This window comes from Echeneis naucrates, chromosome 10, assembly GCF_900963305.1.
Source record: "Echeneis naucrates chromosome 10, fEcheNa1.1, whole genome shotgun sequence".
In the NCBI taxonomy this organism is placed as follows: Eukaryota; Metazoa; Chordata; class Actinopteri; order Carangiformes; family Echeneidae; genus Echeneis; species Echeneis naucrates.
Window position 1 is genome coordinate 14,268,412 of NC_042520.1, and position 14,463 is coordinate 14,282,874.

Below are 14,463 nucleotides of genomic sequence, written 5' to 3' on the forward strand. Positions count from 1 at the left end.
ACCCACCCCAAATAGATCATCTGCACGGCGTCTACATAAAAACGAGTGTTATCAGACCCTTTAACCAAGTCTGCTTTCACGTGGAGTCGGAATCACTTTTTAAAGTAAGACCGTGTGTCAACCCGCCACAATTTAGTTAAGCAGGAGGCAAATAAAGGTGTTATTTCAAGGTGAATACTATTGTCTTGGGACGTGAGCCCCCTGGTGTCTGCTGTGAGAATTACACGACCTCGATTTAAAAGAGAACTAATGTGAAAAAGACATTTTCGTTCTTTTATTGTGGTTTGACATACATCACATTAGCAATTTATTATATATTCCACACGGCATTTTTTCTGCTTTATTAGTAATCTTTTTCCCTAATTAACAGCATAACAACATACATGTAAGTCTGGAAGTGCTAAACAAGTGAGTTTAGCGACAAAAACAGGCAATACAATACATAATCAAAACTAGATTCACAAAGTAACAAATACTGTGTTCAAATGGATACGATGCATTGTTCAAGCTAATCAAAATGTTCTGCAGTGACTCCATGTTAGTCATGAGTTAGGGTAACATCAAAATAAAGAACATATTGAGGACAGCACACAGAAATGACAATTACACATCAACACATATATATGGTAAGGGAACAAAGCTGCTTTCATAGGCTGGTTAAACTAAAATGCAATTTTATAAATGTATAAAATATCACAAGAAGCTGGTCATAGAAATGTTAAAGCAGAGTAAGAAAACGTGTAAGAACTCAGGAACAAAATGCTTGAGGGGAAAAAAGATCCAGTCTCCAGTGAGCTTGGAATCACAAACTGCATACATTTTTTGCCTATACTGATTGGTGTGATTAATTCAAATGCATGCATCTCTTCCACACTGCAATTACATACTTCTGATTCAGTCGTTTATTATGAGGGTGAAGACAATTTCAATAACTTTACAGTGAAAACTCAGAACGATTTCTGAATGACACAGTTGAAACACTTTAGAGCAATGTTTTCCTCGGGTCCTCTTACTGGAGGCACCCAAAAAACTTTTCAGGCTAATTTAACTATTCACCAGTTTCATCCACTTTGCTATTTTGCTCACAGAGGTCTCTTTTCTCCATCATGGTGTACGGTAATTGAGGGATATCACAGCCAGTGAAGTCCAGTTTCTTGGGAACACTGCAGTTGCTAAAGTCAAGTTTCTTGCTGCTGTCACAACCTAACTCCAGCTTCTTGAGCCGAGCTAGACTCTTGATGCTGCCAGGAGGTCTGCCGGGACTAACCTTATATCCTGCTGCTTTGGTGGTACCAAGGGGCCTCCCTGGGCTTGTTTTGAACCCAGCTGCTTTAGTTGTTCCAAGTGGACGTCCGGTACTTGTACGGTAACCAGCAGACTTTGTGGTCCCTGATGGTCTCCCTCTCCGCCCTGACTTTGCTATGCCCTTCTTCTTCTTGGTGCTATCGGGCCCTGCAGCTTCATTGCCCCTGATTCGCACTGTCTGAGTATGGAAGTCGTTCTGGGTGTCTTGCATTTGGCATGATATGGCTTTGTGCATGCCCTGTGGCAAAGGGGCTATGTCGGCAAGAGACAGCTGCAAACCAGGGTTTGTTGGAGAGGGGTAGAATTTGTTGGACTGGGTGCTACACAAATCAAAGTGGCTGGGTGGATGGCAGTCCTCTGCCAGCCCACTCATACAATAGTCATTACTGCTACTGGTCACTTGATGCATCATTTTCTGTTGGAGTGCAGAAAAACAAACATTAGATAGAAGAACTAAAAGTACACGTTTCCCCCGACTAACTGAAATCCAAAGGAGCATTTTTAAAAACAACATTTTGTGGGAGTAAACAGGCATTGGACGGAAACACTACTCATGATCATTGTCAAATGCAAACTGTAAAACGATTTGTTCGTACCTCATTTGTTGGTGGACGTTGGGCTGGGAAGGGTTAATTTCGAGTTGCATACATTTTCCTTCTCTGGCAGCTTAATCTTCATGAAGGCGCAGTACAAACTAGGCCGGGACACCCATCAGTGCTGTCCTGCAGAGGCAACGCGATTTCTGGTGCCTTTTTATGTTGATTTGATCGTTTATGCAGAGGTTTAGATGAGAGAGGCAGCCATTTTCGCCTGGAAAAAAAAAAATTTAAAAAAAGGAAAAAAAAAAAACAGGATGCGCTGACCACGCATGCGCAGTAAGTCTTCCAGGAAACGTAGATTAGTGTCACAATGTGGCTCAAAAGCGACATTAGTCTCAACAGCAGAAGGTAGGTCGGCTCAGACGTCAGATTTAACTCTAAAAGTTACACAAGTACTTCATTGTGTACAACTTACAATTATACTTATAAAAACAAAAACCCCAACGTCTCCACATCATTATTACTCACTGAAGATCATAGAAAGGAATGCATGTCTCATAACAATGACAGACCATTTTTCATTTTTGTAGGTTTTATTAACATCCATATGAACTTAAGCACATACACTGGATTTATGGAGCAATTGCAGTGCTAAAACAGGTAGCAATATACATTTATCAGCATTTCCTCCAATGGTTATCTCCAATCTTTTCCAAAACTAAGTCCACGGGACTTAAGTTTCCCTCATGAGCTTGGTCAGCTTCTGAATCTTTGTTTTGGTGGACATGTCCACATACTTGTCGCCGATACTGACAATCATGCCACCAAGAATTGAAGGATCCGACTGTGAAGAGGTGACAGAGGGGAAATTAATGAACACTTAAAATCACACTGATTAATTCACTAAAATTACATGTTTCAAATCTATTTACACAGTACCTTTGTTTCAAGCTTGATTGTTTCACCTTTCTGGAGAAAGCCCTTAAGAGCCACTTTCAGGTCAGCAAGATTAGCTTCATCCAATGGCTGAAATGGAAAAATTATTGTTTGCATGACTGTACCCAGTGACTGATGCATAATGAGAGCTGTTTATGTTTTATTAATCTTTTTTAACTGTAGGGAAATTCAGAAAATATAGGCATAAATTGTTGTATCACTACATTTCATACCTGTGCAGTAGTGACTGAGCAGATTACTTCTCCACGATGAGCACTCATCATCTTACCAAAAGCAGTGATAACGTCACCAGTTAGAGTAAGGCGACCATTGTCAGCCAAAACTTCTGCAAAAAAATACACATTGAACAGAGATTATAAATTGTACAGCATTAATATTGTAATATTTCATACATCTATATTTTATGTTGAAGGTCAAATTTTGGAACATCTCTAAACTTCATGTTATGAGCAATATTAACGCTGTACTCCTGAGCAGACAGGACCAGAGTTGAATATGACACTTGTACTTGAGAATGTTTTAATTTTTCTATAAAATTGCTGCCTTCTCACTAATATGAATTAGTGAATTTGTGTAGCCAAGCAGTTCATCTCATCTTCATTCGCCATTTTTAATCTGAATGAAAATGGCATTTAGTTTTAGTCATATTTTCATCTTGAAGTCAAATGCAGCAACCAAAAAAAATGGATGTCTGCTTGTCTCTTAGGACCAATTTTTTGTATTTATGGCCACAAAGATATTTTTACAGAGAATAACTGCTGTTAACTACCCCAAAGGTAAAGAGTTCGAACCCCCCCCCCAAAAAAAATGATGCCAAAAGCTGCTCTCATTGGCATTGTCTAGTTTTTATTTGTTGGCAAAAATGTCAGATTTTACTTAAGTTTTAGTTATCACTTTGTTTTCTTGTTTTGTTCATAAGTAAAGTAATTCTGTTGCCAAGTATAGTCTTTTCATCTGATAATTTCTTGTCCATGTCAAAGGAACACAAGAAAGTCTATCCAGTTCTCATGAGAGGCCAGAGAAAATGTTTGCACCATTACAATAAAAATTCCATTGAATTTCAATTTAAGACCAACTGTAAAAAATGTCTGAGGTGAGAGAACTTATTGTATTAAAAAATGATTAATTTTAATGTATTAATTGTGATACAAGTATCACATAACTTTGGAGAAAACCAAATAGGTTAAATGTGAATGCGTCTATGTTGACGATTCTACTTTTAATTCAAAGTGAAAGGTTGTGTTTTATCATGTTTGTGTACTATCACTCCTGTTATTTACCACTTAGTGTTTATAAATTTTGGTAGGGAATGCCTAAACTATACTGACCTGAGTAACCAGACTTTTCATTTTAATTATGAAATGCATGAACACTGTAATCACATACAGACAAACTCTTGTGTAATTCATTGAATAGCAATGGGGCCCACTTATCCCCACTCACTGATGAGGTTGGTGGTAATGGGTGAAACCTTAGCCTTTGTGAGGGCATCAGTGAATGTCTTCAACTTGATGTTGCGTTTCACATGAGGATTCATTACGATACTGGAAATCTTGGGGTCCTTGATCATGGTCTGAAAAACAGAATGAGCACAACAGAGGATGATTGAGTTAGAGCAGAGAAGGAGAGGTATAAATTGGATGGATGTTACATTTATTGCCACAACTTGACACCGTTATCAAGATCTTCAGTACCCACAAATAAAAATACATTGCAAGAGCATTGAGTGCTGAAATGCATATGAGAATAATATTAAAATCACTTTGCAATGAAATATCGAGGAGCCCACTACTTTCATAAGCCACTGAAGTCATTCATGCAATTTAGGATCATTTTTGACTTACAGACAGTTTACCCAACTCCTGCTCCACTTGGTCCAGCTTGCTCTGCTTACTGGCAGCTGAGAACAGAGCAGTGGCATAACGGCCCTCTACACCATACACCTGGATGGGAGGCTGGAAGAAAATAAATACAGGCCTGGTTAGCTGATACCATATAACAAGCATGAAGCCGTCTGCAGACAAGCGGTAACGCTGCGTGTAGTTTGACATTATTTACCTTGACCAGTTTTGCTGCAGGTCTGATCACAGACGTGCTGAACTGGCGGACCTAAAAATGAAAAGTTGTATGGTGTCAACAGCGAGAAAATAAAAGTTTAATGTTTTAACCTTTGGCACGCTTTGTATAATTTTACGTTAAAGCCAACTAGCTAGCATGCTAACAAGTTAGCAGTCATTCAAGTGCAATGCCTCGTCTGAATTCTTTGGGACATTTAACATTATTTCCCTACCATAGGAGAGAATATAACACTCAAGACATATTTTTACGCCAGACAGTTTTCCATAAGAAGTTGTAGGATAGTTATAGAAAACCAAAATCATTGAATGTCTTACCTGCTGTCCTAGCATGTGTGCTGCCATTTTCTCCTACAGCTGTCCAGAGTAGAACGACCGACTGCGCATGTGCACATGATACGTTTACGCGCATCTATGGGTAATGTAGTTTTCTGGTAGCGCCTTGTGAAAGGTTGTAAATGCCAAAATAAAATCTCACGAGGTATTAGGTTTAGTGTCGTAAAAGAAAAAACACAACGATCAGAAATAGGAATAAATAAAGTCAGGCAAACATCAGTAAAGTCACAGAAAACACTAAACACAGAGTAGTCACATAAACCCAAACAAGTGACAGTGACATTACAGTGGCCACAACACCCGAGCCAGGTTGTTTGATAGCAGCTATCAACCATGGTCTAACGTTGACAATGTTGGGGATTTTTTTTTTTTTTGTTCCTATTATATATATTATCTGAGTATTTACCGCTTAAATGCATGTGATTAGTTCATCTCGGTTATTTCAACGACGTTGCTGCATTTTTAAACATTTTTTTTACTTTAAACTGTACGATAACAGCAGGCAAAAGTAAAATCGGATAACATAGTCAACTAAAATTAAATCCAGTCGTCATCTGCCTCCACACATCCACCGTGCAGACCGGGGATGCGATGACGTACGTGTGATTTGGTGCTCAGCCTCGGTTTGGATGACAGCGGGCTGGGCTGGGTCTCCCACCTCTCACATATTCCATCGATTTTATCACAATAGTTAGCCAGGAGAGGTCAGTCATTAGCGTATCATGTGAACTAAATTACTCTGTCCCCCCACAAAGCTGCAGGGACGCGGGACAGGTGACGCATTGCTTTTTTTGCGGAGATCACACCCGCACCAGGGAACCCGCCAGGACGGAGCCGGGCCAGCCAAACCGAACCACCGCAGGCTTTTTCTGAACAGTTTCAAAGCTGCTCGGCTCTTTAGCTGACAGCGAATCCGGCATGGACGACAAGTCATTCACCAAGGAGTTGGACGGATGGATCGAACAGCTGAATGAGTGCAAACAGCTCACCGAGAATCAGGTCAAAGTGCTGTGCGAAAAGGTAAGGTTTGCGCAGGAGGAGCTATTGGTACCCGTCTTCGGCTTTGCAGCCTTGGCTGATGCATCGTGCCGTTTTGTAAAAGTATTGACAGGACTAACGTCAGCAAATGCATGTGGCCTTGCTTTGGAGAGCACCATTTGGCTGCAGCTGCACGCAGCACGCCGCTGAAGGAGCCCGCTCTGCAAGAAGATGGAGGGGACGCCTGGACATGTTTTCAGTAGCTACGCCCACTCCCGGTGCCTCTCCATCACCGGGGCGCACCGGCGGCACCACAGCGACCTGAATTATTCTGATTCCGCTTTGATAAAAATGAATGGTTTCTCTGCTTAAGACACATACCCACCCTACACGCCTACTCTGCACCACTGTCTGTTTCCTATTCATCACCATCATACTGTGTTTTCCTGCTGCTTCTCTTCAGGCCAAGGAGATCCTGACGAAGGAGTCCAATGTGCAGGAGGTTAGGTGTCCAGTGACAGTCTGTGGAGATGTCCACGGTCAGTTTCATGACCTCATGGAGCTTTTTAAGATAGGAGGGAAGTCTCCAGACACCAACTACCTCTTCATGGGCGATTATGTTGACAGAGGCTATTACTCTGTGGAGACAGTCACACTCCTCGTTTCTCTGAAGGTAAAAAAAAAACAAAAAACTTTTCTTTTCTTTTTTTTTTGGTAAAGTTGGCATCCAGTGTTGAATCTTATTTCTAAAAAAAATCTAGGTAAGGTTTCGTGAAAGAATCACAATTCTGAGAGGGAACCATGAGAGCAGACAGATCACACAAGTGTACGGCTTCTACGACGAGTGCTTGAGGAAATATGGAAATGCCAATGTTTGGAAGTACTTCACAGATCTATTTGACTATCTGCCCCTCACTGCACTAGTAGATAACCAGGTGAGAATGTTGTGTCTTCATATGCCTCCCATGATGTATAAATGGTACGGATCCAGAGACTGTACCTTCAGTGTATTTACGTATATACTTATTCTTGCAGATTTTCTGTCTCCATGGAGGATTGTCCCCTTCAATAGACACACTGGAACACATCAGAGCGCTGGATCGCTTGCAGGAGGTTCCTCATGAGGTAAATTCAATTGTAATGTCCAAAGTGGTCATTTTATTTCAGTGCATAGAGAAGCTTTGGGATTAAATTAAACAATAGCATCTGAATATGTCATCTTGATTTCTGGAAAAGTTTGATTTTTCTACAGATCAATTACAAATGTGTGCATGGTCAATGGACTCAACAGCACCTGCGTTTCCCTCCTGTATCAGGGTCCCATGTGTGACTTGTTATGGTCGGACCCAGATGACCGTGGAGGTTGGGGCATTTCCCCTCGTGGTGCTGGTTACACCTTTGGACAGGACATCTCGGAGACTTTCAATCATGCAAATGGCCTAACTTTGGTATCAAGAGCACACCAGCTGGTGATGGAGGTACTGTATTATTGTGTATGCTAGCAGTCAGTAGAATACATTACTGAAATGTACACATTTTAATGTTTGCTGAAATTGAAGCCTCCAGCAGACAAAAGATAGGATATCTCTAATTTTATAAACTAACTACCTAATTTAATAAAAACAAGTGACTTACTCAGCAGCCAAAGAAACATTATGTTCTCTCAACAACTGAAACTAAAGCAATGTTTGGAAAGTTTAGTCCAGCAACATTGCAAAAGTTCTCACAGGTGAATTACTCTTGAAGTTCGTTTTGCTGTTACATTCTCCTTTTTCATCCAAAACAGCCTCATGGGGCTAAAGTCTGGGGACTGTGCATTTTGCAGGTTTTGTAGTTTGGCAGTTTTCAATTGACCTCTCCCATTTAAGGTTACTTTCTGCATACAATATAAATAAAACTAGAAAAATGGGGATGTTCAAAAATGTTTGACTGGTAGTATATCTGGTGAATGTAAATATTTTTTTTCCCATGGAGACAGAGCTGATTCACTCATGAGAATACACACAGTGAAATGAAAGCAGTTAACATACACATAATCTCTCTCCAGGGTTATAATTGGTGCCACGACCGCAATGTAGTGACAATCTTCAGCGCACCAAACTATTGTTATCGTTGTGGAAATCAGGCAGCAATCATGGAACTTGATGACACATTGAAATACTCCTTGTAAGTACAAGTGTTTTTATTATTTGAATAAAAATGTTCCTGTTTGTATGACCTTTTGGCATTTCCTTTAAATAACTAGTACCCGCATAAATTCTCAAAAGTAAGTAAGTCCTCTTCTTCCTCTTTAAGCCTACAGTTTGATCCTGCACCACGCAGAGGAGAGCCCCATGTGACGCGGCGCACTCCAGATTATTTCCTGTAAGATGACAGGTGAGGATGGCAACAGAGGCTTGACAAAAGAAGAATTCATTATACCATGGACCAAAAAAATGTGTGCCATAATCACAATGAAAAGGAAACTATCACATCTAGTGAAAGACCCACCTCCTTTCAACTTTTTCCTCTCTGTGCATGATGTTTTTATTGCTCGAAATGATTGCTACTCTGAACATTACAATCACAATACCTGCTGGTTTGTCAGGAAAACGAACCAATGCTGAGAATAATGACTAAATGTACGTAATGTTTGTGTTAGAGTGTTAATGATGACCAGAGTGTGTTGATATATACGGTATTTAAGCTGCATCTTTCACTTGGCATGGCCTCAAATCAAAGGTTGCAGTAAATATAATGTGAACTTGTTTCTTTTTGTATTTGAAGCGCAACAGTTTTATTTTGTGATGTAAGCTGATAGGGTTAGATGTCAGAAATGATGGTCTCTTTGCACTTTTATATTTGATTTTTATCACATGGCACTGACAGACTATGTTTGTTTTTATACCCTGTGGAGTGTAACTAGCTCTCTTTCTGCTCTGCTGTCTCTGATGAGAATCAATGTAATTCATTTAAGCAGGAACTATTGATATAAATGTCAGTGACAAAAAGAAATAACGTCATGCTTTGCAGCCACAGATACACAAAATAAAGACTGAAGTTGCTTTGTCCTTTTTTTTCTGGCTACACTGTGTGGCATTACATGTAACAGCTCTCAGTAATCGCCACTAGATGGAAACATTATCGAAACAGCCGATGAGCAACTCAGATAAGATTATCAGTATCGTTCTATCGGCTTTATTTTGAGTTTGCAGGTTTAAAACTATTAATTATAGTTTTATCACATATTCCATGACATTTGAAAGCCACTCTAAGCCGACCAGGCAACACATTTTGCTTTTATTTTAGTTTTATTTGTTGTTTTATATTAACCTCTGGCATGTTTTTTCTAACACCTATTAGGTCTTATATTTAAGCGGTATGTCTGGCTTTGCATGTGTGTGTCCTGCAAAGTTTAGCCAGTTATTAATGATTTACTGATTTAACTCTGCGAAAATGTCAGTTCAGGACCGGAAGTAGTGACCAGTTCGCTGGTGAAAATAAAAGCGTCTATTGAAAGGAAAAAGTGAAGTGACGCTTATTTTGTCGCCTCGGATGTTATTCAAAGATTGTAATGATCTATCAAAGAGAATGAACTCTTGCGCTTTCACCGTGTCATTTCTGCAGACGGATAAAACGGGCTCTCCGGTGTTTTCTGGTGGACGTTCTCGCTCGCAGAAGGGACTCTTATTTTGTCGGTGAGGTTCCTGTCAGGGGGACGTGTCTCCGTCTCTGCTGACGCTGTTGTGTGTTGAATCAGCTGCAGTTTGTCAGGGACACCTCTTGCGGACCGCCAGAGCCCTCAGTACAGTAAGTAAGCTCTCTGTATTTGTGAGACATTGAGATGAAATGAAAAGAGCAGCATGCCCCGGTGTCGGAGAGGTGGGGGACTCCGGGACCAGACGGGACCAGACGGGACCGGCTGGCTGTGTGGATGTGGCTGGCTCAGACTAGTCGAATCTGGGGTGCACAACTGGACAGATGTCGAGCCTGATTGGCCGTTTTCAAAACGTTGAAATGCGTTTTGTTGTCATAATTTTTTGGTGGACACTTCGGTAGACAGATGCCCAGATGCAGGAACATCTCCAGTCCCAGTCCAGATTGGACTGGTCTACGTCGGGTCGGACTCTTAACCGTATCCAGTCCCGGGGCATGCTCACCCTGCTCCCGCAGCCACAGGTCCGGATCCCCGGTGTGTCTGATTGTGAGGAGCTGTTGTGTATCTCAGGTTAATGTGCAGCCACGCAGGCCGCTGTTGATTGGCTGAGAGTGAGGGCAGAGGCAGCTGAGGGTTTATGGATCAAAGGCCGTGTGAAGTCAAAGTTCAGTCCTCCAAGCCCCCTCCATCAATAATCAATCACTTCCATTAAAGGTGAGTAAATGTGGAGCTTTATGGACAGGCAGGGCCTTCCAGCCTCTGCAGTGGTGTGGTGTTTTGCTGGTTAAGCTGAGAGAAGGGGGTGTTTTGTTGCCATCTCGTGAGAACCTTATGGAGTTTGGTTCAGTTTAAAGAGACATCACGCCTCCCACATTACACAGTCTCCTGCAAACACCGGACCTTCCTGTGCTATTGTCAGTCCAGCAGCCATCTTTGGTGCAATTTCTGCTGGGGTTTCATCGTTCTGCTGCAGATCAGTGCATGGATTTGCCGTATGGTGGTGTCTCCCCGCATGAAGCAAGGAACAAATGGTTAAAAACCAGATCAGACTGGGTTACAGTGACCCCCACACACTGAGAGGAAGGAGCATGCTGCATGCACATCCACAGGGCTCATGTTCTTGATAGTGGAGTGTCTATTCATTGCAGGGCAGTCTGATCTGGTTCCAGATCATAAATGCAGAAAGCGTGAATGAAATATCACCTATTAGTGAAGATAACCTCGATTGTTGTGTAAGCTACTACACGTGACTTACAGTATCCCCATACAAAATGTAGTTTACGAGTGAAAATACAGAAATACTTTGTTCAGGGTTCATGGGCTTTATCACTTTCAAAGAGCTGCTTTGACTCGCAGTCTGGGGGGGTTGGTGTGTGCCCATAATAGGCCTTTGCAGCTTCGCAACCTTTGTGTTAGGTCAGCATTCTCCATGGCAACATTACATGAATTAGCAACATTGCCATCCAAAAAGAAACATATTTTTCACTGGTTTTCCTCCATTTACTTGGTTCAGTAAAAGAAAACAAGGTCCAGCTCGCAATTCCAAGAAAAATATGATGATGATCCCCGATGATGATCCAGGGTTGGGGTGTGCTGTAATTCACCATGTTGTTCTGGGAAAGTCTTGCATCTTAGAGCATTATCCATGCATGTGCTGTTTGCTGACACATACCTCATGTGATAATTGTAACATTTTTCCTTTCCACAGATAAATATGGCAGCAGAGCTATCAACTTCCATAAACATCAAGGAGCCCCGGTGGGACCAGAGTACATTCGTAGGTCGGGCTAAACACTTCTTCACTGTCACAGACCCCAGAAACATACTCCTCAGCAATGAACAACTAGCCCATGCACACAAAGTCATCACTGACTACAGGTAAACCAGGCTGCAGCTGCAACTTACCAGGTGCCAGATACAATTCATTGCTGATATCAGATCCACGTTGTTTCTTTTCCGTGCTGCAGGCAAGGAATAGTCTCTCCAGGGCTGACAGAGGATGAACTGTGGAGAGCCAAATATGTTTTCGACTCAGCTTTCCATCCTGACACTGGGGAGAAGATGATCCTGATTGGCCGCATGTCAGCACAGGTTCCAATGAACATGACGATCACTGGCTGCATGATGACATTTTACAAGTAAGAACTTGTTTTAGAACCATTTTATTGGACTAACAGAAATCGTAACATACATACATACATACATACATACATACATACATACATACATACATATATATATATATATATATATATATATATATATATATATATATATATATATATATATATATATATATATATATATATATATATATATTTTTATATATATATATAAATATGATCTTTTAACTTTTATAGTTTAACTCTTTCAGGACGACCCCAGCTGTTTTGTTCTGGCAGTGGATCAATCAGTCCTTCAATGCAATAGTGAACTACACCAACCGGAGTGGAGATGCACCGATCACAGTCAGGTAAGAGAAAGGCATGATGCTGCTGACAGTGGCTCCTATTAACCCTTTAGTTCAACACTTTTTGTGTGGACAGTTTTCGTTTGTTGTGACCGGTGATTCTTTTGTTTGCAGTCAGCTTGGCACAGCTTATGTGTCTGCCACCACAGGGGCAGTTGCCACCGCTCTAGGACTAAATGCACTAACAAAGGTATCAGTTCATCTAACCCCATTCCACATCTCATTTTAATGCACTGACCTCAGCCGCACGGGTGTGCTGACATGAAATTAGCCATGCACAAATAATCTCTTTGTCATAGAGGAGCCATATTATTCACATGGTCATGCTTTGTAATCAGCATGTTGTCATGCCAGCTTTTATAGTGACTTGGTGTGGGTACATCCTGATTTATGTTGAAAAGCCGTGATGTACAGCATCTTAAATGTAACCTGTAATAAAGGCCTGAAAAATGAAATTGATTGTGTTGTCAGGATTACTGCATAGCCAAATTTCATTTCTCCCCTCCTGTTTCTATGCTTCTTCACTCCTGTTGTAGCACGTTTCACCTCTGATTGGACGTTTTGTTCCGTTCGCTGCTGTAGCTGCTGCTAACTGCATCAACATCCCACTGATGAGACAAAGGTAAGGCACAATTTAAAGCCTCATGGTTTTGATCTTTTGAAGACACAATACTAATGATTTAAAATGTCCCTGTTACAGAGCAGGTAAGACCCGCCATTTGGACTGCTTCTCTGATTAAATGTGTTTTGCTCCTTGTCTTCAGAGAACTTCAGCATGGTATTCCCATAACAGATGAGAATGACAACAGGTTAGGAGAGTCAACAAAAGCTGCACAACAGGCTATTTCTCAGGTTGTGGTCTCCAGAATCCTCATGGCTTCTCCAGGAATGGGTACGAACAATATTGCCTCACCAGCTCATTTAAACTCCTGCTTTGAGGTTAATTCCTACCTGTCAGCTGATGGCATTGTTTAGTACCAAACCTCCATCTTTGCAGCTAAAATTTTACTTGACATTGCATTGTTTGTTAATATGTCATGTCTTTTTAGCTATCCCTCCATTTCTGATGAACCATTTGGAAAAGAAGGCTTTTCTGAAGGTAGGCAGATTTCTCTTTTCTTGAAGATAGGAACTTGAGGGGAATGCATCTGCTGTGGTAATCTCCTCCGTTTCATCAATCCATCATTTCAAATACCACAAAGTTATAAACTGGATGGTGGGAGCGCGATGTTCCACACTGTCTCTGCCACTTGGCTCTTTTTAGTAATCACACATCAAAGGAATGAAAAGCGCTGTCAACATGAGGCCACTCTAGTATGGGAATTCGCTGCTGCTTTTGTGCCCCTTATTCGTTTTTTTCTGCCTGGCCTTTTCAGAAGTTCCCATGGATGAGTGCACCTATTCAAGTCAGCCTGGTGGGATTCTGGTGAGTCGTCAGAGATGGTTCACCTGATAAGCGGCCATGTCAAATCCCTTAAAATTTCAAGCTGAAATTTACAAGGATATGAAATCCCGGGATCCATAAAAATTGTTTTACTCAGTGTAATGTAGTGCCTGTGAGTTCAGAAATCTAAACTGTGGTTCATTGGATGCCAACAGGCAGACTCTAATAACATCCTGAATTTTTAGTAAGACAAATGAATAAATTCTGGACTGTGCTTGTGTGTTTCCTAGAGGTGTTTCCTACTTTCTTTCTCTTTCAGCCTGGTGTTTGCTACTCCCCTGTGCTGTGCTTTGTTCCCTCAGAAGAGGTGAGTCAATTGGCTGATCTTTTGGTACTATCTTAACAGGAACCAGTCAAACCTGTAGGCACTATTCTCGTCTGCCTGAATTTTTGCACAATACGCCAACAGTAAATGTGTGTAACCCATTCATTTCTGACTTTTCTCTCCATTCTTCTCCTTGCTCTAGCTCTATATCAGTGAGCCGCTTGGAGCCAGAGTTGCAGGAGAAAATCAGGGCCAACCACCCAGGGGTGGAGAGGGTCTACTTCAACAAAGGGCTATGAGTGTGCAGCCCCTTCATCCAATCACTGCCATAACACAGCTGCAGGCTCGGTCCTTGCCTCTCTGCCAGCCCTCCTCATTCAGTGTGCCAAAGTTAAGTTTGTGTCTCCTCATCTCCACTATACAGATTGGTATCGGATGACTCCCTCTCTCACTCAGT

General features: G+C 41.4%; 4 protein-coding genes across 4 annotated transcripts; 2 read left to right on the forward strand and 2 right to left on the reverse strand.

Moving 5' to 3' along the window:
- Positions 1-258: 258 nt before the first annotated feature.
- On the reverse strand, positions 259-2,115 carry LOC115050118 (UPF0461 protein C5orf24 homolog). The gene is made up of 2 exons (XM_029512856.1): positions 1,902-2,115; positions 259-1,720 (listed from the first exon to the last, which is right to left on the reverse strand). The coding sequence occupies exon 2, from the start codon at positions 1,715-1,717 to the stop codon at positions 1,049-1,051; it is 669 nt and encodes a 222-aa protein (XP_029368716.1). The 5' UTR covers positions 1,718-1,720; positions 1,902-2,115; the 3' UTR covers positions 259-1,048.
- A 311-nt stretch (positions 2,116-2,426) lies between these two features.
- atp5po (ATP synthase peripheral stalk subunit OSCP) lies at positions 2,427-5,227 on the reverse strand. The gene is made up of 7 exons (XM_029512707.1): positions 5,195-5,227; positions 4,860-4,910; positions 4,646-4,756; positions 4,245-4,374; positions 3,014-3,126; positions 2,784-2,870; positions 2,427-2,688 (listed from the first exon to the last, which is right to left on the reverse strand). The coding sequence occupies exons 1-7, from the start codon at positions 5,219-5,221 to the stop codon at positions 2,578-2,580; spliced, it is 630 nt and encodes a 209-aa protein (XP_029368567.1). The 5' UTR covers positions 5,222-5,227; the 3' UTR covers positions 2,427-2,577.
- A 644-nt stretch (positions 5,228-5,871) lies between these two features.
- LOC115049563 (serine/threonine-protein phosphatase 2A catalytic subunit alpha isoform-like) lies at positions 5,872-9,157 on the forward strand. The gene is made up of 7 exons (XM_029511870.1): positions 5,872-6,232; positions 6,654-6,863; positions 6,952-7,125; positions 7,226-7,315; positions 7,507-7,668; positions 8,238-8,356; positions 8,486-9,157. Exons 1-7 carry the CDS (start codon positions 6,131-6,133, stop codon positions 8,556-8,558), a joined length of 930 nt encoding a protein of 309 aa, XP_029367730.1. The 5' UTR covers positions 5,872-6,130; the 3' UTR covers positions 8,559-9,157.
- Positions 9,158-9,914: 757 nt separating this feature from the next.
- sfxn1 (sideroflexin 1) lies at positions 9,915-14,431 on the forward strand. Its single transcript, XM_029511869.1, has 11 exons — positions 9,915-9,979; positions 11,536-11,705; positions 11,795-11,965; positions 12,202-12,300; positions 12,412-12,487; positions 12,834-12,919; positions 13,062-13,189; positions 13,347-13,396; positions 13,674-13,723; positions 14,001-14,048; positions 14,209-14,431. Exons 2-11 carry the CDS (start codon positions 11,542-11,544, stop codon positions 14,303-14,305), a joined length of 969 nt encoding a protein of 322 aa, XP_029367729.1. The 5' UTR covers positions 9,915-9,979; positions 11,536-11,541; the 3' UTR covers positions 14,306-14,431.
- The last annotated feature ends 32 nt before the right edge of the window (positions 14,432-14,463 follow it).